This window comes from Drechmeria coniospora, chromosome 03, assembly GCF_001625195.1.
Source record: "Drechmeria coniospora strain ARSEF 6962 chromosome 03, whole genome shotgun sequence".
Classification (NCBI taxonomy): domain Eukaryota; kingdom Fungi; phylum Ascomycota; class Sordariomycetes; order Hypocreales; family Ophiocordycipitaceae; genus Drechmeria; species Drechmeria coniospora.
In genome coordinates, this window is record NC_054391.1 from 5,574,216 (window position 1) to 5,588,312 (window position 14,097).

At 57.8% G+C, this 14,097-nt stretch overlaps 5 protein-coding genes across 5 annotated transcripts; 1 reads left to right on the forward strand and 4 right to left on the reverse strand.

Moving 5' to 3' along the window:
• Positions 1 to 335: 335 nt before the first annotated feature.
• On the reverse strand, positions 336 to 1,079 carry DCS_07226 (putative 60S large subunit ribosomal protein; the record flags this gene model as incomplete). The annotated part of the gene is made up of 2 exons (XM_040804511.1): positions 336 to 761; positions 1,017 to 1,079. 2 exons carry the CDS (start codon positions 1,077 to 1,079, stop codon positions 336 to 338), a joined length of 489 nt encoding a protein of 162 aa, XP_040654615.1.
• Positions 1,080 to 2,066: 987 nt separating this feature from the next.
• DCS_07227 (uncharacterized protein) lies at positions 2,067 to 2,867 on the reverse strand (the record flags this gene model as incomplete). The annotated part of the gene is made up of 1 exon (XM_040804512.1): positions 2,067 to 2,867. One exon carries the CDS (start codon positions 2,865 to 2,867, stop codon positions 2,067 to 2,069), a length of 801 nt encoding a protein of 266 aa, XP_040654616.1.
• Positions 2,868 to 4,123: 1,256 nt separating this feature from the next.
• DCS_07228 (4-hydroxyphenylpyruvate dioxygenase) lies at positions 4,124 to 5,389 on the forward strand (the record flags this gene model as incomplete). The annotated part of the gene is made up of 1 exon (XM_040804513.1): positions 4,124 to 5,389. The coding sequence occupies one exon, from the start codon at positions 4,124 to 4,126 to the stop codon at positions 5,387 to 5,389; it is 1,266 nt and encodes a 421-aa protein (XP_040654617.1).
• Positions 5,390 to 5,965: 576 nt separating this feature from the next.
• Positions 5,966 to 7,550, reverse strand: DCS_07229 (TFIIH basal transcription factor complex p47 subunit; the record flags this gene model as incomplete). Its single annotated transcript, XM_040804514.1, has 2 exons — positions 5,966 to 6,809; positions 6,940 to 7,550. The coding sequence occupies 2 exons, from the start codon at positions 7,548 to 7,550 to the stop codon at positions 5,966 to 5,968; spliced, it is 1,455 nt and encodes a 484-aa protein (XP_040654618.1).
• An 856-nt stretch (positions 7,551 to 8,406) lies between these two features.
• Positions 8,407 to 9,571, reverse strand: DCS_07230 (uncharacterized protein; the record flags this gene model as incomplete). Its single annotated transcript, XM_040804515.1, has 5 exons — positions 8,407 to 8,952; positions 9,014 to 9,107; positions 9,166 to 9,347; positions 9,418 to 9,453; positions 9,542 to 9,571. The coding sequence occupies 5 exons, from the start codon at positions 9,569 to 9,571 to the stop codon at positions 8,407 to 8,409; spliced, it is 888 nt and encodes a 295-aa protein (XP_040654619.1).
• Between the last annotated feature and the right edge of the window lie 4,526 nt (positions 9,572 to 14,097).

Genomic DNA, 14,097 nt, shown 5'->3' on the forward strand with positions numbered 1-14,097 from the left:
GGCCTCTGGGATCCGCATCTGCCGCCCGCACTTTGACAGTTAGAAATGCGCAGCGAGCGGGGGCGTCGTGGAGCACCGCGGCAACACAGCGACACCGAGTCGACGGCGAGCTCACTTCGTCCTCTTCGTGCCCGTCTTGCAAACATGACTTGATATCACGCTGAGCCTGCTCGGCCACGTTGACTGTGAAATTCTTGTTATTCTTTTTTTTAAAAGAACTGGAGACTGAGGCCCATAATCCGGGGTTCTCCGAGAGCCATTCCATGCCTCTTTACACCTGCCAACTCCCTAACCGCGATGGAGAAACGATGTTTTTAAAATTCTAAAGGTGCATGTTAGCCTCGAAATACGACCTGCTCGCCACCATGGGCGGTGTTGCGAGGCGCGGACGGCGCATCAGGGGGTGTGGGGGGAGGGGACATACTCAAGGGGGTAAAGAACCAGCGGTTCTTGCCGCTCGTGTAGCGCTCTTCCAACACCTTCTTGACCGTCTTCTTCGCATCTTCCCGCTGGCTGACCTCCTTGAAGGTGTCGCCAGTGATGGTGCCCTTGAGGCCCTCGAGCTCCAGGGTGTATCGGGTGGGCATCAGGTGGTTGTAATTGATGACCTTGATGAAAGGCTTGACCTTGGATCGCTTGTCCTGGCGGGCCTTGGACATGCGGCGGGTGATCTTGGAAGGGTAGCGCTCGATGCCGGCAACGACGGCGTGGCCGAAGGGGTGAGGCTTGTTGCCATTGTCGACGGGCTGGACGATGACGACCTGATGCATCGGAATTCCAGTCAGCCATCTTCTGCTCTGCGATCTCGCCGCGCTGCGTTTTCAAAACAGACAACGCCGGCCACTGGCGAAACTCGTCCCCAACCGCCTGCCTGCTCGTCCCATCGTTCTCTGCCTCCTTCGTCTCCTCCAGCGAGGAGCACAGGCCGGCCCGGTTCGAGATGCGTGACGAGACGAGACAGGAGGGACGGCGGTCCGGAAACCAGCCATGGGTCATTCTCGCAGGGCGTAGCGTACCTTCTTGCCGGCATAGCGGCCGCGGGTGATGATGGCGACTCGGCCGACCTTGAGGAACTTCATATTGTCCTGCTGCGTGGTCGTTATGTGGTTAGTTGGCTGTTTTTCGACGTCGTGGACCCGTGAGCAGAAATTTGGTACAAATTTTGGTGGATTTGTGGGTTGCCGTATTGGGGCAAGCGAAGAGCAGGTGATAAGTCACATGACCTGGTGACTGGACGAAGCGGGGTTGCTGGTCCGAGCACGATCCCTTACTGTGCAGTGCTTACAGTACTAGTACAGTAAATCAGTACTGTACAGTACAGTAAGTACTTATTACAACTAATCTGTGCAGTACATGTGTATGTACTCCGTGCGGAGTACCCTTGGTAATAATTACTCCGTACTCCGTGATGTAAGTAATTATCACGGTACTTAAGACAGTACTTGTACATGTACTCCGTGCTGGCAAGGGAACTCTGAACTTTTGAGCTGCTTCGTACAGTGTTAAGTGCACAGGCCCAACACCTTTTGAAGCATAGCTGTTCCATCTTCTCGTCTGGTGGCCTTCGACATCGTCAACTCTCCTCCCCTATTCCTCGTGCAGCACCTGTGCAATTCTTGTGTGAATTCGCCACAACGCAGAATGCCTTCGCCGACGTACATTATTTCGCGGGTGGCGGACCCCATCTTTGCGGTGGTCATCGGCGTCTCTGCCGCCGTGACGCGCATCAATCGCGAGGAAAAGTCAAAGGGCAGGACGACGGATCAGACGATTGAATCCGGGCTACGGTATGGGTCATCACTGTGCCGCTGGGGGCGTATGCCGATGACAGTCGCTAACGTGGTCCTCTCGCATCAGCCGCATCGGGTTGTCGCGACAATCGGCATAATCATGTCATTTCTATTTTCTCCGTGGTCATACAGAACAACAACAAAAGGCTAGTTCAGGTGCCATCATGATCGCTTGTCCCCAATGTCCCACGACGTGCCAGTGCGCTTCGGTGGCTGGCGATGCACCATGTCATACAACGAGACGGATCGGATCGGTTGTCTCCCCGATGGCCGTCGTTACACTTCGAATGACGGGCCGTACTCCTTCTTCAATGCCTCGCGCACAATCTGGCCGCACAGCTTCGCGGTCGGGTTGACGCTCACGGCGAGGCTCTTGGCAAGCTGATTGCCGTAACGGCCGCCGTTGGCGAGGTCCCTCGAAGCGGCCTCTTCAAAGTTGTGTCGTGACCACCGGGCTTCGGCGAGGCTCTCGTCGAGGTCCAGCCGCCGGTCCGGCAGTAGCTTGGAGGTTTTGAGGTAGATGGCGGCGCGCTGGGTGTGGACCATGGACAGCGTACGTGCCGCCTGCGGCGAGAGTGGCGTCGTCGGGGTCGCAGGTGAGAGCAGTGCGATGGAGCGCTCGATGTCATGCAGCACCGTCCGGGCCGCCCGTCGCCTGTCGGAAGGCGGCGGCTGAGGAATCAGGGGCATGGGCATGCCGGTGGTGATGTGAAGGAGCATGGCGTCTCCGTAGAGACGGCGCAGGAGTTGCGCTCGGTTGTTTCTCGCGCTCGCGTAGTCGGGGTGCTCGGCGACGAGGGAGTCTAGGTCGGATAGGCACCGGTTGTAGGCCTCGATGGCGACGTCGTCAGCGTCTTCGGTTTGAGCGTCGCTCAGCTGCCGTTCGATGTCCTGTATGACGAGTATAACGGCACGTTCTCGTCGGACGAGGTCCTCGTAGACGAGCGAATCCGTCACGTGGGGGTCGCGTGGCAGGGAGGAATCGGTGACGAGGGCCGCCGCCGGGTTGGCTTCGGGGTCCTTGATCTTTTCGAGGACATTGGCGTCTCGGGTGCTGAGGTTGACGTGGGCCGCCATGGCAAGGAAAGAGCAGCGACGGTGCAAGGCTCGATGGGCAGGCGTCCAGACGTCCCGACGATTCGATACTCCAATGTTTAACGCTCAAACGACGAGATGACGAGATGACGAATTGGCGAGTTGACGAGATGGCCTGATGGGCAGATCAATGTCCAGTTGTAGCACGTCGTTAGGGACCGACGCCTACGATGAGCCCTCTGGAGTCGGGAGGAGCCCTTGGAGTCGGAGAAGCAACGGAAAGATGGATTGAGAAGAAGCTGGGAAGGAGTTGAGAAGGAGATGGGCGAGATTTGCCAGTGTGTGTGTGACGCAATGGGCCAAAGCCGAGCTGTCGAGAGCTCAGTCGAGCGGTCAAGCGGTCGAAAGCCGCGATCGCCGTGGACGTACTTAAGCCCGATGTGGACGTGGAAATGCCAGATCGGGCAAGGCGTGGAGTCTCCCGGCCAAGCGCGGCTTTCCTCGGCTGGCACCCGCCGCGGCGGTGACATTCCGCCCCGGAGCCATCGGGGCTCGGCGTCCTGGGCGTTGACCGAAACCCCCATCTTCCCCCTCCTGTCCAGTCAGCGTCGGCCGGTTGGCAAGCCGAAACAGGTGGACGAAGGTTCGCAAGGTAGAAGGTCCCTGGCCGGTATCCTTTTACTTCTGCTCTCGGCCCGCTCGAGACCACAGGGTGCGGCGCATTTCCGGCTTGTCTCGCTCGACGGCAGTACATGCGCGTACCACCTACTTACCGTTCGGTATGTGTGCGGAAGTACGAGCCATTGCCTCGACCGGCTAGGTAGATGAGTGGTGAGCCAACGGGTAGGTAGGTATGTGCTGCCCACCCGGCTTCGGTTCTGTCGTTTATAAGTCGGCAATCTGCTCGTCGTTCGTGATTCATGATCCTCCTCCCTCCCCCCAGGCCCCCCAAGTCAGCACGAACCACGGGCGACGCAGATATCCCTGACATAGGTCATCGATCGTCCTGTCCAGGAGGGCATCCATTCTCCGTCTCACCTGTGACCTGGACCATCTTCCTGCTTCCAGCTTCCTGCTTCTTGGAGAGCACCGCTTGCCCCTGATCTCTCGATCCCTTCCTCTCTCCTCCTCTCCTCCTCTCTCCTCCTCTCTCCTCCTCTCTCCTCCTCCATCCTCCTCCATCCTCCTCCATCCTCCTCCCTACTCCTCCCTACTCCTCCCTACTCCTCTATCCTCCTCCCTCCTCCCTCCTCCGTCTCTCTCCTCGACTCCTACGCACGCCACACAACGCAAGCACAATGGCTCCTTCGGCCGTCACCCCTGAGCCGCGGAACTCGTCGACCGATCCCGCGGCCCAGGTCCAAGCCGTCCCCGATGGCACTCGAGATCCCTCGTCGCCGGCCGGCAACTTCACAGGCTACGACCACGTCACCTGGTGGGTGGGTAACGCGAAGCAGGCGGCCGCCTACTACGTCCAGCTCTTCGGCTTCAAGGCCGTCGCCTACCGCGGGCTCGAGACCGGCAGCCGGTACTTTGCCTCGTACGTCGTCGCCAACAACGGCGTCCGCTTCGTCTTCACCTCGCCGCTGCGCTCCGCCGTCCACCTCCCCGCCGAGGAAGCCATCACGCCGGCGGAGAAGAAGCTCCTCGTCGAGATGCACGCCCACCTCGAGAGGCACGGCGACGCCGTCAAGGATGTCGCCTTCGAGGTCGACAACGTCGAGGGCGTCTACCGCAAGGCCGTCAAGGAGGGCGCCGTCGCCGTCCAGGACCCCCAGGTCCTCGTCGACCCCGAGCACGGCTCCGTCGTGACGGCCGTCATCAACACCTACGGCGACACCACCCACACCCTCATCAGCCGCCTCGACTACTCCGGTCCCTTCCTCCCCGGCTTCCGCGATGCTAAGAAGTCGTCGTCGTCCGTCACCCTCCCCGACGTCCGCCTCGCCCGCATCGACCACTGCGTCGGGAACCAGGACTGGAACGAGATGGTCTCGGCCTGCGCCTTTTACGAGCAGTGCCTCTCCTTCCACCGCTTCTGGTCCGTCGACGACTCCCAGATCTGCACCGAGTTCTCCGCCCTGAGCTCCATCGTCATGGCCTCGCCCAACAACCTCGTCAAGATGCCCATCAACGAGCCGGCCGCGGGCAAGAAGAAGTCGCAGATCGAGGAGTACGTCATTTTCAACGCCGGCGCCGGCGTCCAGCACATCGCCCTGCTCACCCACAACATCATCGAGGCCGTCACCGCCTTGCGGGCGCGCGGCGTCGAGTTCATCAACGTCCCGACCACCTACTACGACACCATGCGCCAGCGGCTCAAGACGGAGAAGCGCAACTGGGAGCTGCAGGAGGATCTCGACACCATCGAGCGCCTCAACATCCTCATCGACTACGACGAGGCCGGCTACCTGCTCCAGCTCTTCACCAAACCCCTCATGGACCGCCCCACCGTCTTCGTCGAGATCATTCAGCGCAACGACTTTGAAGGTTTCGGCGCCGGCAACTTCAAGAGCCTGTTCGAGGCCATCGAGCGCGAGCAGGCCGAGAGGGGGAACCTGTAGATGGAATGTAGGTCATCGTCATTGTGCCATGTCCATGTACATATACCCAGCGGTCGACGAGGATGACGACTGAGTCGGCGGATCATGTTAGCAGCATCAGTGAAGGAACTGAACAGCTGCTTGTGCGCAACCCGCATTATCGGGCGCGTGCCGTGGGAGCGGGATTTTTTTTTTCGTCTTGTCATTTTCATAGCATTGAACGAGCCCACGATGAATTGTCTTTTACCACACCGAGATGCCCTATATATGGTCGCATGTCCCACATGGTCGCACGTCCCCGTCGTCGTCGCCGTGTCGTCGTCTGTTTGTTGTTCGGTCAGCGGCTGCAGCTGCTGGAGCATCATTGCTACCTGGTCATCCTACAAGGCCTCAAATAATACAAGGCCTTGAATTTGTAGAATGTGCCGTGAGCGTCGCATTGTGCGCCAAGCGCGGCGCTTGCCTGTCGCCGTGGCAGCGATGACCCCTATCCGACCTCCACTCCCTTTCGCTCTGGACAGAAGTGCTTGTCGATGAATAAAGGGCCTGACCTGGGTTCCGCTGATGTTGATCATTGTCCGTCCGTCCTCGTAGGTCCTACAGGTCAACATCCATTGCGCCATTCGCCTGCCCGCCCTCCCCATTCTCCTGCGGCGCGTGGTTCTGCACTTTGCTCTGGCAGCCTGGACAGTTGTGTATCACCTCGTGCGCAAAGACGTCGCAGTCGATGCAGAAGTGGTTGCCGCACACCTCGCAGGCGTATCTACCGCTCTCACTGACGCCCTTGGCGCTCGCCTTGGCTCCCTCCCGCCTTTCCTCCTCCCGCCTTTCCTCCTCCCCGTGAGCCTTGTTCTTCGGCGGCTGGGGAAAGGGGCACTGGCAGGAGAGGCAGACGGTAGACCGCGTGGCGTCCACCCAGGGGACCTCGACCCAGTTGCGTAGCGGGAAGAGGTGGTGGTACGAGCGCGCAAGATGGGTCGACAAGATCAGCGTCAGACCGCAAGCGGGACACTCGGCAGGCAGTCGGCAGACTCTCGTCGAACATCTCGTGCATGCGTACCCTTCCTGGGACGGCTTGTTGTGGCAGGCGCAGTAGCTCGTGCTCCCTCCCGGCGCGAGCGTCCGCGAGGGGAAGCCCATCATGAGCAGGCTCGCCGTGCTTTGATCCTTGGTCCTCACCACCGGCGGTGTCGTGGCGGCAAGAAATAGATCCTTGAAGTGGACCTCGTCCATGGCGATGTTGTACTGCGATTCGCTTCCGGCGTTCGTCTTGGAGCACATCTCGGCGCAGATGGCCACCTGGGCCGACAGGCCGACGACGGATACCCGTATCCTGTCCGAGATGAGCTTGGCAATCGTCTCGTGCACGTCGCCGGGGTCGCTCGAGAGCAAGGCTCCGTAGATGATGAGCACTTCTCTCGTACCGTGCGAGGGTGCATGACTAGGCCAGAGTCAACAAAGTCCAAACAACACGAAGCTCTCATTCTCGCTCTCCCTCTCGCTCTCGCTCTCCATAGCAGGCTTGCCAACGGACCGGACGGCACACGCACACGGGAGGGGTGACAACTCACAACAGCGCGCCGCGACACATCTCCAGCGCATTCTGCAAGCTCGGGTTTCCTTGCGGATCTTGACTTTCGAGCGCCTTCAGCTTTTCCAGATGCTCGGCCGGGTTGCCTCCCAAGTCGACTATCCTCACGGCGACGCCATCCCGCATGCCGACAATTCCCAGCTGAGAAATGGGGTTCTGCTCAAAGTAATCCCTGACAAACGCGGCGGCGTAGCTCAGCATCAGACGGTACCTCGTCGGCAGCAGGTCCTTTTCCGTCATGGCAAACGACATGTCGAGCACGAGAATCAGGCGCCGTATGATGCCGCGCTGAAGGGGCGTCGTGTCGCGTAGCAGCCGCCTACGTTTCTCTGCCTCGAGCGCCGTGAGGTTGAGGACGCCATCCTGATCTTCCTCCGGCAGGTTCGTCTCCCACGAACGCTTCGACTTCTCCCACGCCTGCGCGCCGCCGCGACCTCCTTTCCTCCGTGAACGAGATGGTCTGCTGCGTGATGCGCGCCGGCCGCCGCCATTTCCGCCGCCGCCGCCGCCGCCATCGTCGCTGAAGCTGTGATCGTGCATGTCGTCGTCCGACATGCCGTCAGCGACGAACTCGCCATCCGAGTCGGCCATGGCGGCGACCCGACGCTCGCTGGGGCAAACTCAATTTCTCCAGCAGCAAATCGTTCCAGAGTACCGAGACGTGGGCGGTGCGGAACGATGCGGAGCAGAATGCAGAATGCAGAGGCTACCTGTCATCGGGGGCGATGGAAGGTCGAGGTGTCACAAGGCTGCGACCATGTTCGGTGCCTGCAGCCTTGTGCCTGTTCCCCACCGTGGTTTGGACGCCTGCGTTTCAAGCCAATGGCAAACGAATGGTCCCAACCCAACAGCAGCAAGCAAGGGGAGCTTCGGTACGTCATGACTCATCATCCCCAGCGCCCATCCGTAAAATCGCTTGCCTGACCCTGCGCGCGTTCCAGCAGCAGCAGTGATGCTGGCACGCACTGGTTTCGGATAGCAGACTGTTCCATTGGCATTAATAGTTGCTAGATTGGGTATACTACTACAAAGCCGCAGCTAAATAACAACAGCAGCAGTGGACGACGACGCCGTTCATTATTTATCCACGTCATCCATGCATCCCACGTCGGCTCCCAAAATAATTCATCCAGCTTTGACATGAGCTTTAATATAACAGGTCGGCGTCGAGGAGCCCAGCCCCGCGCCGTCTATGCAAGCGCTCCTGCCCATCAGTTGATACCCAAAACACTTTGGCGAGACGGATGCGTGCGAGTGCGCCCCGTCATAGTCGAAATACTTCCGTCGAAGCGTGCATGCGCTTCGTCGGTGCCTTGCAACAGTGTCGAATGGCCATGGTCGATGATGGGATGAGAACAAGGGAAGGAAACAATGATTGGTCGGGGTGTAAGCTTGAAACGCTAAAGGATGGATCTCGAAGCAGCTTGCGCCGCCACCACGGAGGATATCATGGGTACGTCGCCGTGCTCTGTATGGGCCAGTCATCCTCGGTGATGCTCGACCAAAAGATCCAGACCATGACGACGGAAAGGAGGGTGAAGAAGGTCTCGAAGAGAGCGCCGTCAATCTTGCCGCCGGTGCCGCTGCATATGTACTTGCTGATGGCGTAGTTGAAGATTTGGCCGAGGGCGAACAGGAGGGCGGCGGCCGTCAGGTAGATCATCGGCCGCACCTCGCCGAGGACGACGAGGACGAGGATGGTCTCGAGGACGAAAAAGGCGACGAGGAAGATGAGGGGTATCAGCTGATACAGGACGTAGAGGGCGATGTTTCGGTTCGGTGGCCGGTAGCTGCTGTCCCAATAGTTTGTCCAGGAAAAGCCCGTGTCGAGGGCGATGTAGCCGGTGCCGATGAACAAGGCGGCGGCGGAGACGATGAGGACGCCCATGGACAAGGGCGTGCCGTCATCGATGAGCTGATAGCCGACAAGCGCATTGAGCATCAAGATCCACGTGCCGGCGATGATCATGCCAATGTGAATGGCGGAGAAGACCTGCCCTGCGGTTAGCGACGCAAGCACCGGAGAATGGCCGGGCCGAGAGGGGTATGCGCACTATTCGGACCGATTCGTTGAGAGGGAAAAGGCCGACGGAGAAGATTTCGCATATGCTGATGATGATGTAGACGAAGAGAAACAATTGCATCTCTCTGGCTTCGTGTGTCAGCCTGTGCCGCCTGTCGGGCTTGACGTCGAGCGAAAACATACCGTCGGCCGACCGCCGCCCGCTTCTTCTCCGACTTTAGCAACAGAAAACCAGTCGTGGCGATGGCGACTGCACAGAGGAGAATCGATCCCAGGTTTCCCAAGTAGCGACCGCCAGACAGCGGGATCCCCGTCAATCTACAGCCTCCCCATGGCCCGTCCTGGTTGTGACTCGTGGAGAGAAGCTAGCGGTAGAGAGGGTCGGTTAGTTGGGCCGGTCGCGTGCGGGCATCTGCCACCTCTCGCCGTACGTACATTGCAGACCGGCAAGGTCGAGTCTCTGCAAAAGTCCTGGCAAGCAAGGACGGATTAGCATTCTCGTCGTAGTACCGAGGCCGTGTCCGATACGGCGTCTCCGCGGATGGCAAAGCAAGCGTACGTAGAAATTGCCAAAGGCTGTTGACCCCATCGTGGCTTCGGCGTCTGTCCTCGTAGCCTCTCAGGCAGACGATTGCATCTAAAAGGAGGTCGAAGCACAATTGGGGAGACGGTTGGTCCACAAAGGCGTGGGGCGAGGGCCGATGGTCGAGATGGAGGTGGCCGGTCGCGCAGTCGACGGAGCAACAGACGGCGAGCGACGATGAACACTGTTCCCCTTTCCGCGCCGGATCAACGTCGGGTCGTCAATCAGCGGCTCGTCGAGGATTTTGCGGGACGAGGATCGGTGCGGCTCGAGCGAAGCGTCTGCAAGGATGTGCAAGTGGTAGGAGGGGCCAATTCGTCGCCTCGACCGAATCCCCAGATTGACGGATGCACCCTGCGATCGATGTCGGAAGCGCCACGGAATGCTTCGTCGCAGCAGGCAAAGGGCGAGGGAGGGAACGGGAGGAGACGGACGAGACGAGACGAGGTGTCGAGGCCGGCGTGGTGAGCGGTGGTGGTGGTGGTGGTGGTTGCCGGTGGGCAAAAGACTTGACTGACTGACAATGGATGGAAGCACAAGTAAGATGAGGGCGGCGGCTGGCGGTGGTGACTTGCATTGAAGCTGGGTGGCTTGGGAGCATAGCGAGTACCGGTACCGCCGAGATGCGCCAAAATAAGCGGTGCGTTCGAGTACCGGTACATCGGTCGCCAACTGCGGGCGTACGTGTACTAATGGCTGGGTGGGAGTGGTTGTGGAGGGCTCAACCGCCGCGAAGTAACTTTGGAGCGCTACGCTCACCTGTGCCCTCACACATCACACACCTCACCCTCACACATTCACCCTCGCCAATGAAAGGTGCGGCCCAGGGCGCGGGTCAACGGCCGGGCTAAGGCCCTCGGGGCTCTCAAGCCACCTGCGATAGGGGCCACGGCGGGGCGCTCCTTCCCTGTCTAGGAGACAAGGCAGCACCTCGGCCAGTGAGCAAGGCAGGCGGATACGCCAGGTGGGCTGAGGTGGGTCTTGAGCTGGTGAAAGCGAGCGGTGCAAGGTCCTCTCATTGGCTGGGCGTAGCGGGAATCATCGCACCCTTGCCTCGAACTTGTCTTCAGTAGCTGATGGTGTCACCTGCTCTTGCCTTCTCTTGCATGGCGCATTGTCTCGCCGTGCTTCTCCCGTATTTGCCTTTCCTGGAGGCAGCCTAGCAGCTGGCGCCGTTGTGTTTACCTGTGCGATACGGAGAGCTCTTTACGGAGTACGGAGTAGGGACTCCTCTTTATGCGCACATGCACATGCATGCATGCAAGGGTTCGCATCCATTTTCATTCATCGTGCAGCTCCCAGCCCAGGGCCATCATGTTCTGTATTGTAAGTACAAGTCAGGATTCCTTGCACAAATACAAGTACGCAGCCCTACACCTGCAGTACTCTGTGCTGCAAGTACGAGCGCTGTACCCGTGGTTGCACATACGGTACGGATGCAGTGTATTCTATCGGTCGCAGTGCTGGCGGCGGAGTACGGAGTACAACTTCAGCTAACATGCCCTGTACAGAACGTCCCACCGGATGCCTGCAGGTACTTGTAAGTAGGTGTACTCCGCAAGTGTAGGTGTAATTAATTGTTATAAATTGTAATTAATTGTACTTGTAAGTCGGTGTAAGTGTAGGTGTAATAAATTGTAATAAATTGTAATTAATTGTACTTGTAGGTGTAGTCGTAGGTACTAGGTAGGTAGGTGCACGTGGATGTACAGTACTTACTGGCACAGGTACTTGCAACAGGTTCTTGCAACAAGGTGTACTCAAGTAGACCGTAAGAAAAGGTGCAATTCCATGTACTTAATTGTACTGTACGGAGAACTTGTACTGTAGGTGTACAGCATTGTACTGTAGGTGAAAGTTGGTGTGCTATAATACTTAAGTACATGTACAGTACTCCGTACCTACTTACTTGCAGGTAAGTAAGTACTCCGTATGTCGGCGGATAATCGATCGGTGGATCCCGGCACGATGCATCTCCGTCCAAGCTCGGCGCCCAGAGCCCAAGACCAGAAACTCGCCATGTCAATCGGTGGGCGAGTGATGACTCTGATGAGACAGACGCTCCTGGAAAGGGGCGAAGACTGGTGCTCCAACCCTGAAGCAACGCCGGCGCCGCCGTCCCTGGATTTGCTTTGAACAGGGAGAGATATTTCGGCGGTACTGATTCCCCGTCGTCCCTCCCGCCCAACCGCCCTAATTTTGAATGGTAAGCCCATGTCCGGGGTGCAATGACATTGTTCCTCCCTGTAGGCCGAGGCAACCGAGGAATGCAATGCACAACGGCCTGCTACGAGCACGGAAAGCCGACGATCAATGGCGAGGGCAGTATGCTGTACGCTGAAAGGGACAGTGCAGATGCGAGTAGGTGTACGGAGTGCATGTAGCCACATGTCCATAATGCACGTGTACGTACTTGGGGTGTTGCAAAGTGCTGCACTTGGGTGTTGCAGTAGTGCTGTACTTGGGTGAGCGGAGGAAACATCAGGCAATACTGCTGACGGCGCACCAGATCACCCTCCATGATCAGACTTGAGAATTTTTCACCATTTCAGCATTTGGTCAGTGTCGCTCGTTTGCATGTGGCAGACATGCATCCACTGTACATGTGCGAGCACGGGAGCATGCAATAATCTTCTACAAGGGTGCCCTGCGGAATGTTGAGCAATATTCCAGTACAGAAATATCCGTAGCAATAAAGGACAGTAATACCAAGTATTACACCTATGCGCACTGCTCCTCACAAATCAGGCGTTGAGAGCAAAGATTCAATCGAGCGAGCTTGCCCGCCCCACAGCAAACCCCGTAAACTAAATTGCACTCTCAGCCCTCGAGGAGAAGAAGGCGAACGACCCCTGTACGATGCAGATGCAATCTGGTAGCTGGACCCAGGGGGTTGCGACTGTTGCGAACCGACGACCTGGGTGGCTTTCCAATGAAAAGGACCCCGGTTTGAATTGCAAACCGCTGCTGCACACCCTCACTTGAGTGCATGTACTGACTGTACTCTGCACTTGAGTACTGATACGTACACTTGCGTGCTCGTGTATGTACTGTACTTGTACATACATACAGTACACCTACGTACTCTCCATACGAGTATTACTTCTTACTGGCAGGTACTCCGTACCTAGTATGTGATAATTATAAGAAGACCTGCCTCTAATGCAGGTACATACGCCTACAGCACAGAGTAAGTTTGCACCTGCATGTCCCTGCATGTACCGTACGGAGCACGGGGTAAGGGGCACATGTACAGTGTGCCAGCACGAGTATCAGTATTTGGCAATGTGTACTCCGTACTGTACGGAACCGCACTGCAAACGCACAGGTATTGTAGGTGTCAGGTACGGAGTACTCCGTAGCAATAGATACTCTGTACTGTACTCCGTGCGGAGTGTGTACAGCAATACCTACGCATGTAGCATGTACTACTGTACATGTACTGGTAGGTGTAAGTGTACGGAGCACGTAAGTACCTAGTACGCAAGTGTGCGACTCTCTTTCCTACGTACAGCACGCACTACCAAACGGCACATCGTGGGGATTTGGCAGTGTTGTAGGGTTCTTGGCTCGACGCTCATGCTATCCATTCATGCGTCGGCACAAACAGTATGGGTGCTCTGCACTCCTTGTGCACAAAACAGCATGCTCTGGGCGCTCGCCATGGCACTCTGTCGAGCTCGTGCCATGTTTTGAGCAAGTCGTCCAAGTCCCTGGATCATCGAGCTCGTGCCATGTTTTGAGCAACTCGTCCAAGTCCCTGGATCATCTCGCTCGTCTCATGGCCTCGGCTCTCTGACCACCACCCACCATGGAACGGTCCAAGGCTCCTCCCACGTGTCGGCGCATTTACTTTTTCCAACTTCCAGAAGTCGATCCCATAATTTCCATCAGTCATTGTCTACTTGGTGCTTGACACCTAGTGCTCCATTGGGTCGTCATGAATAACATGCCCATAGAGCACTCCTCACACTCTTTCGAGTGCATTCCAACCGCTGGTCGTTCACGCACAACATGTAGGCGGGCAGCACTCAGACTCCTTGAGTCACGGTCCGGGACCGGAGAATCCTTGAGAAATTGGCCTATTCGAAGGATTCGGCAACTGTGGCCGGGTCGATGTGGTTTGTCACGGATTTGTCTGTGGACAGAGCCCTTGTTCCTTCGGGATCCGTGCCAGAAGTCTCGATGGCCATGCCTGGGCCTGCAAGCCAAGGTCCGTTGCATGCTGATCGGCGTCATGAATGGAGCCGTCCTGTCGCTGGAAAGGCGCCAGATGCCCGGAGGCAACGTCGGGGGGACGTCGTAACCTGAGGGTCATGTAAGCTGGGAATTTGGGCTGGTTGAGCAGGAGTGCTGGAACGACGACGGAGGTGCGTGCTCGGCTGGCACCAGACGCTCACACCAAGTTCATGCACGGAAATTCGTGGTTAGTGCAAGTAGATTGGTGGCTAACCTAGCTGGAAGACGGCTGCAAACTTGTAGTGTGCTGTGTATTACCGTGGCAGGTACCAGGTCAAGCAATTGCCATCCGA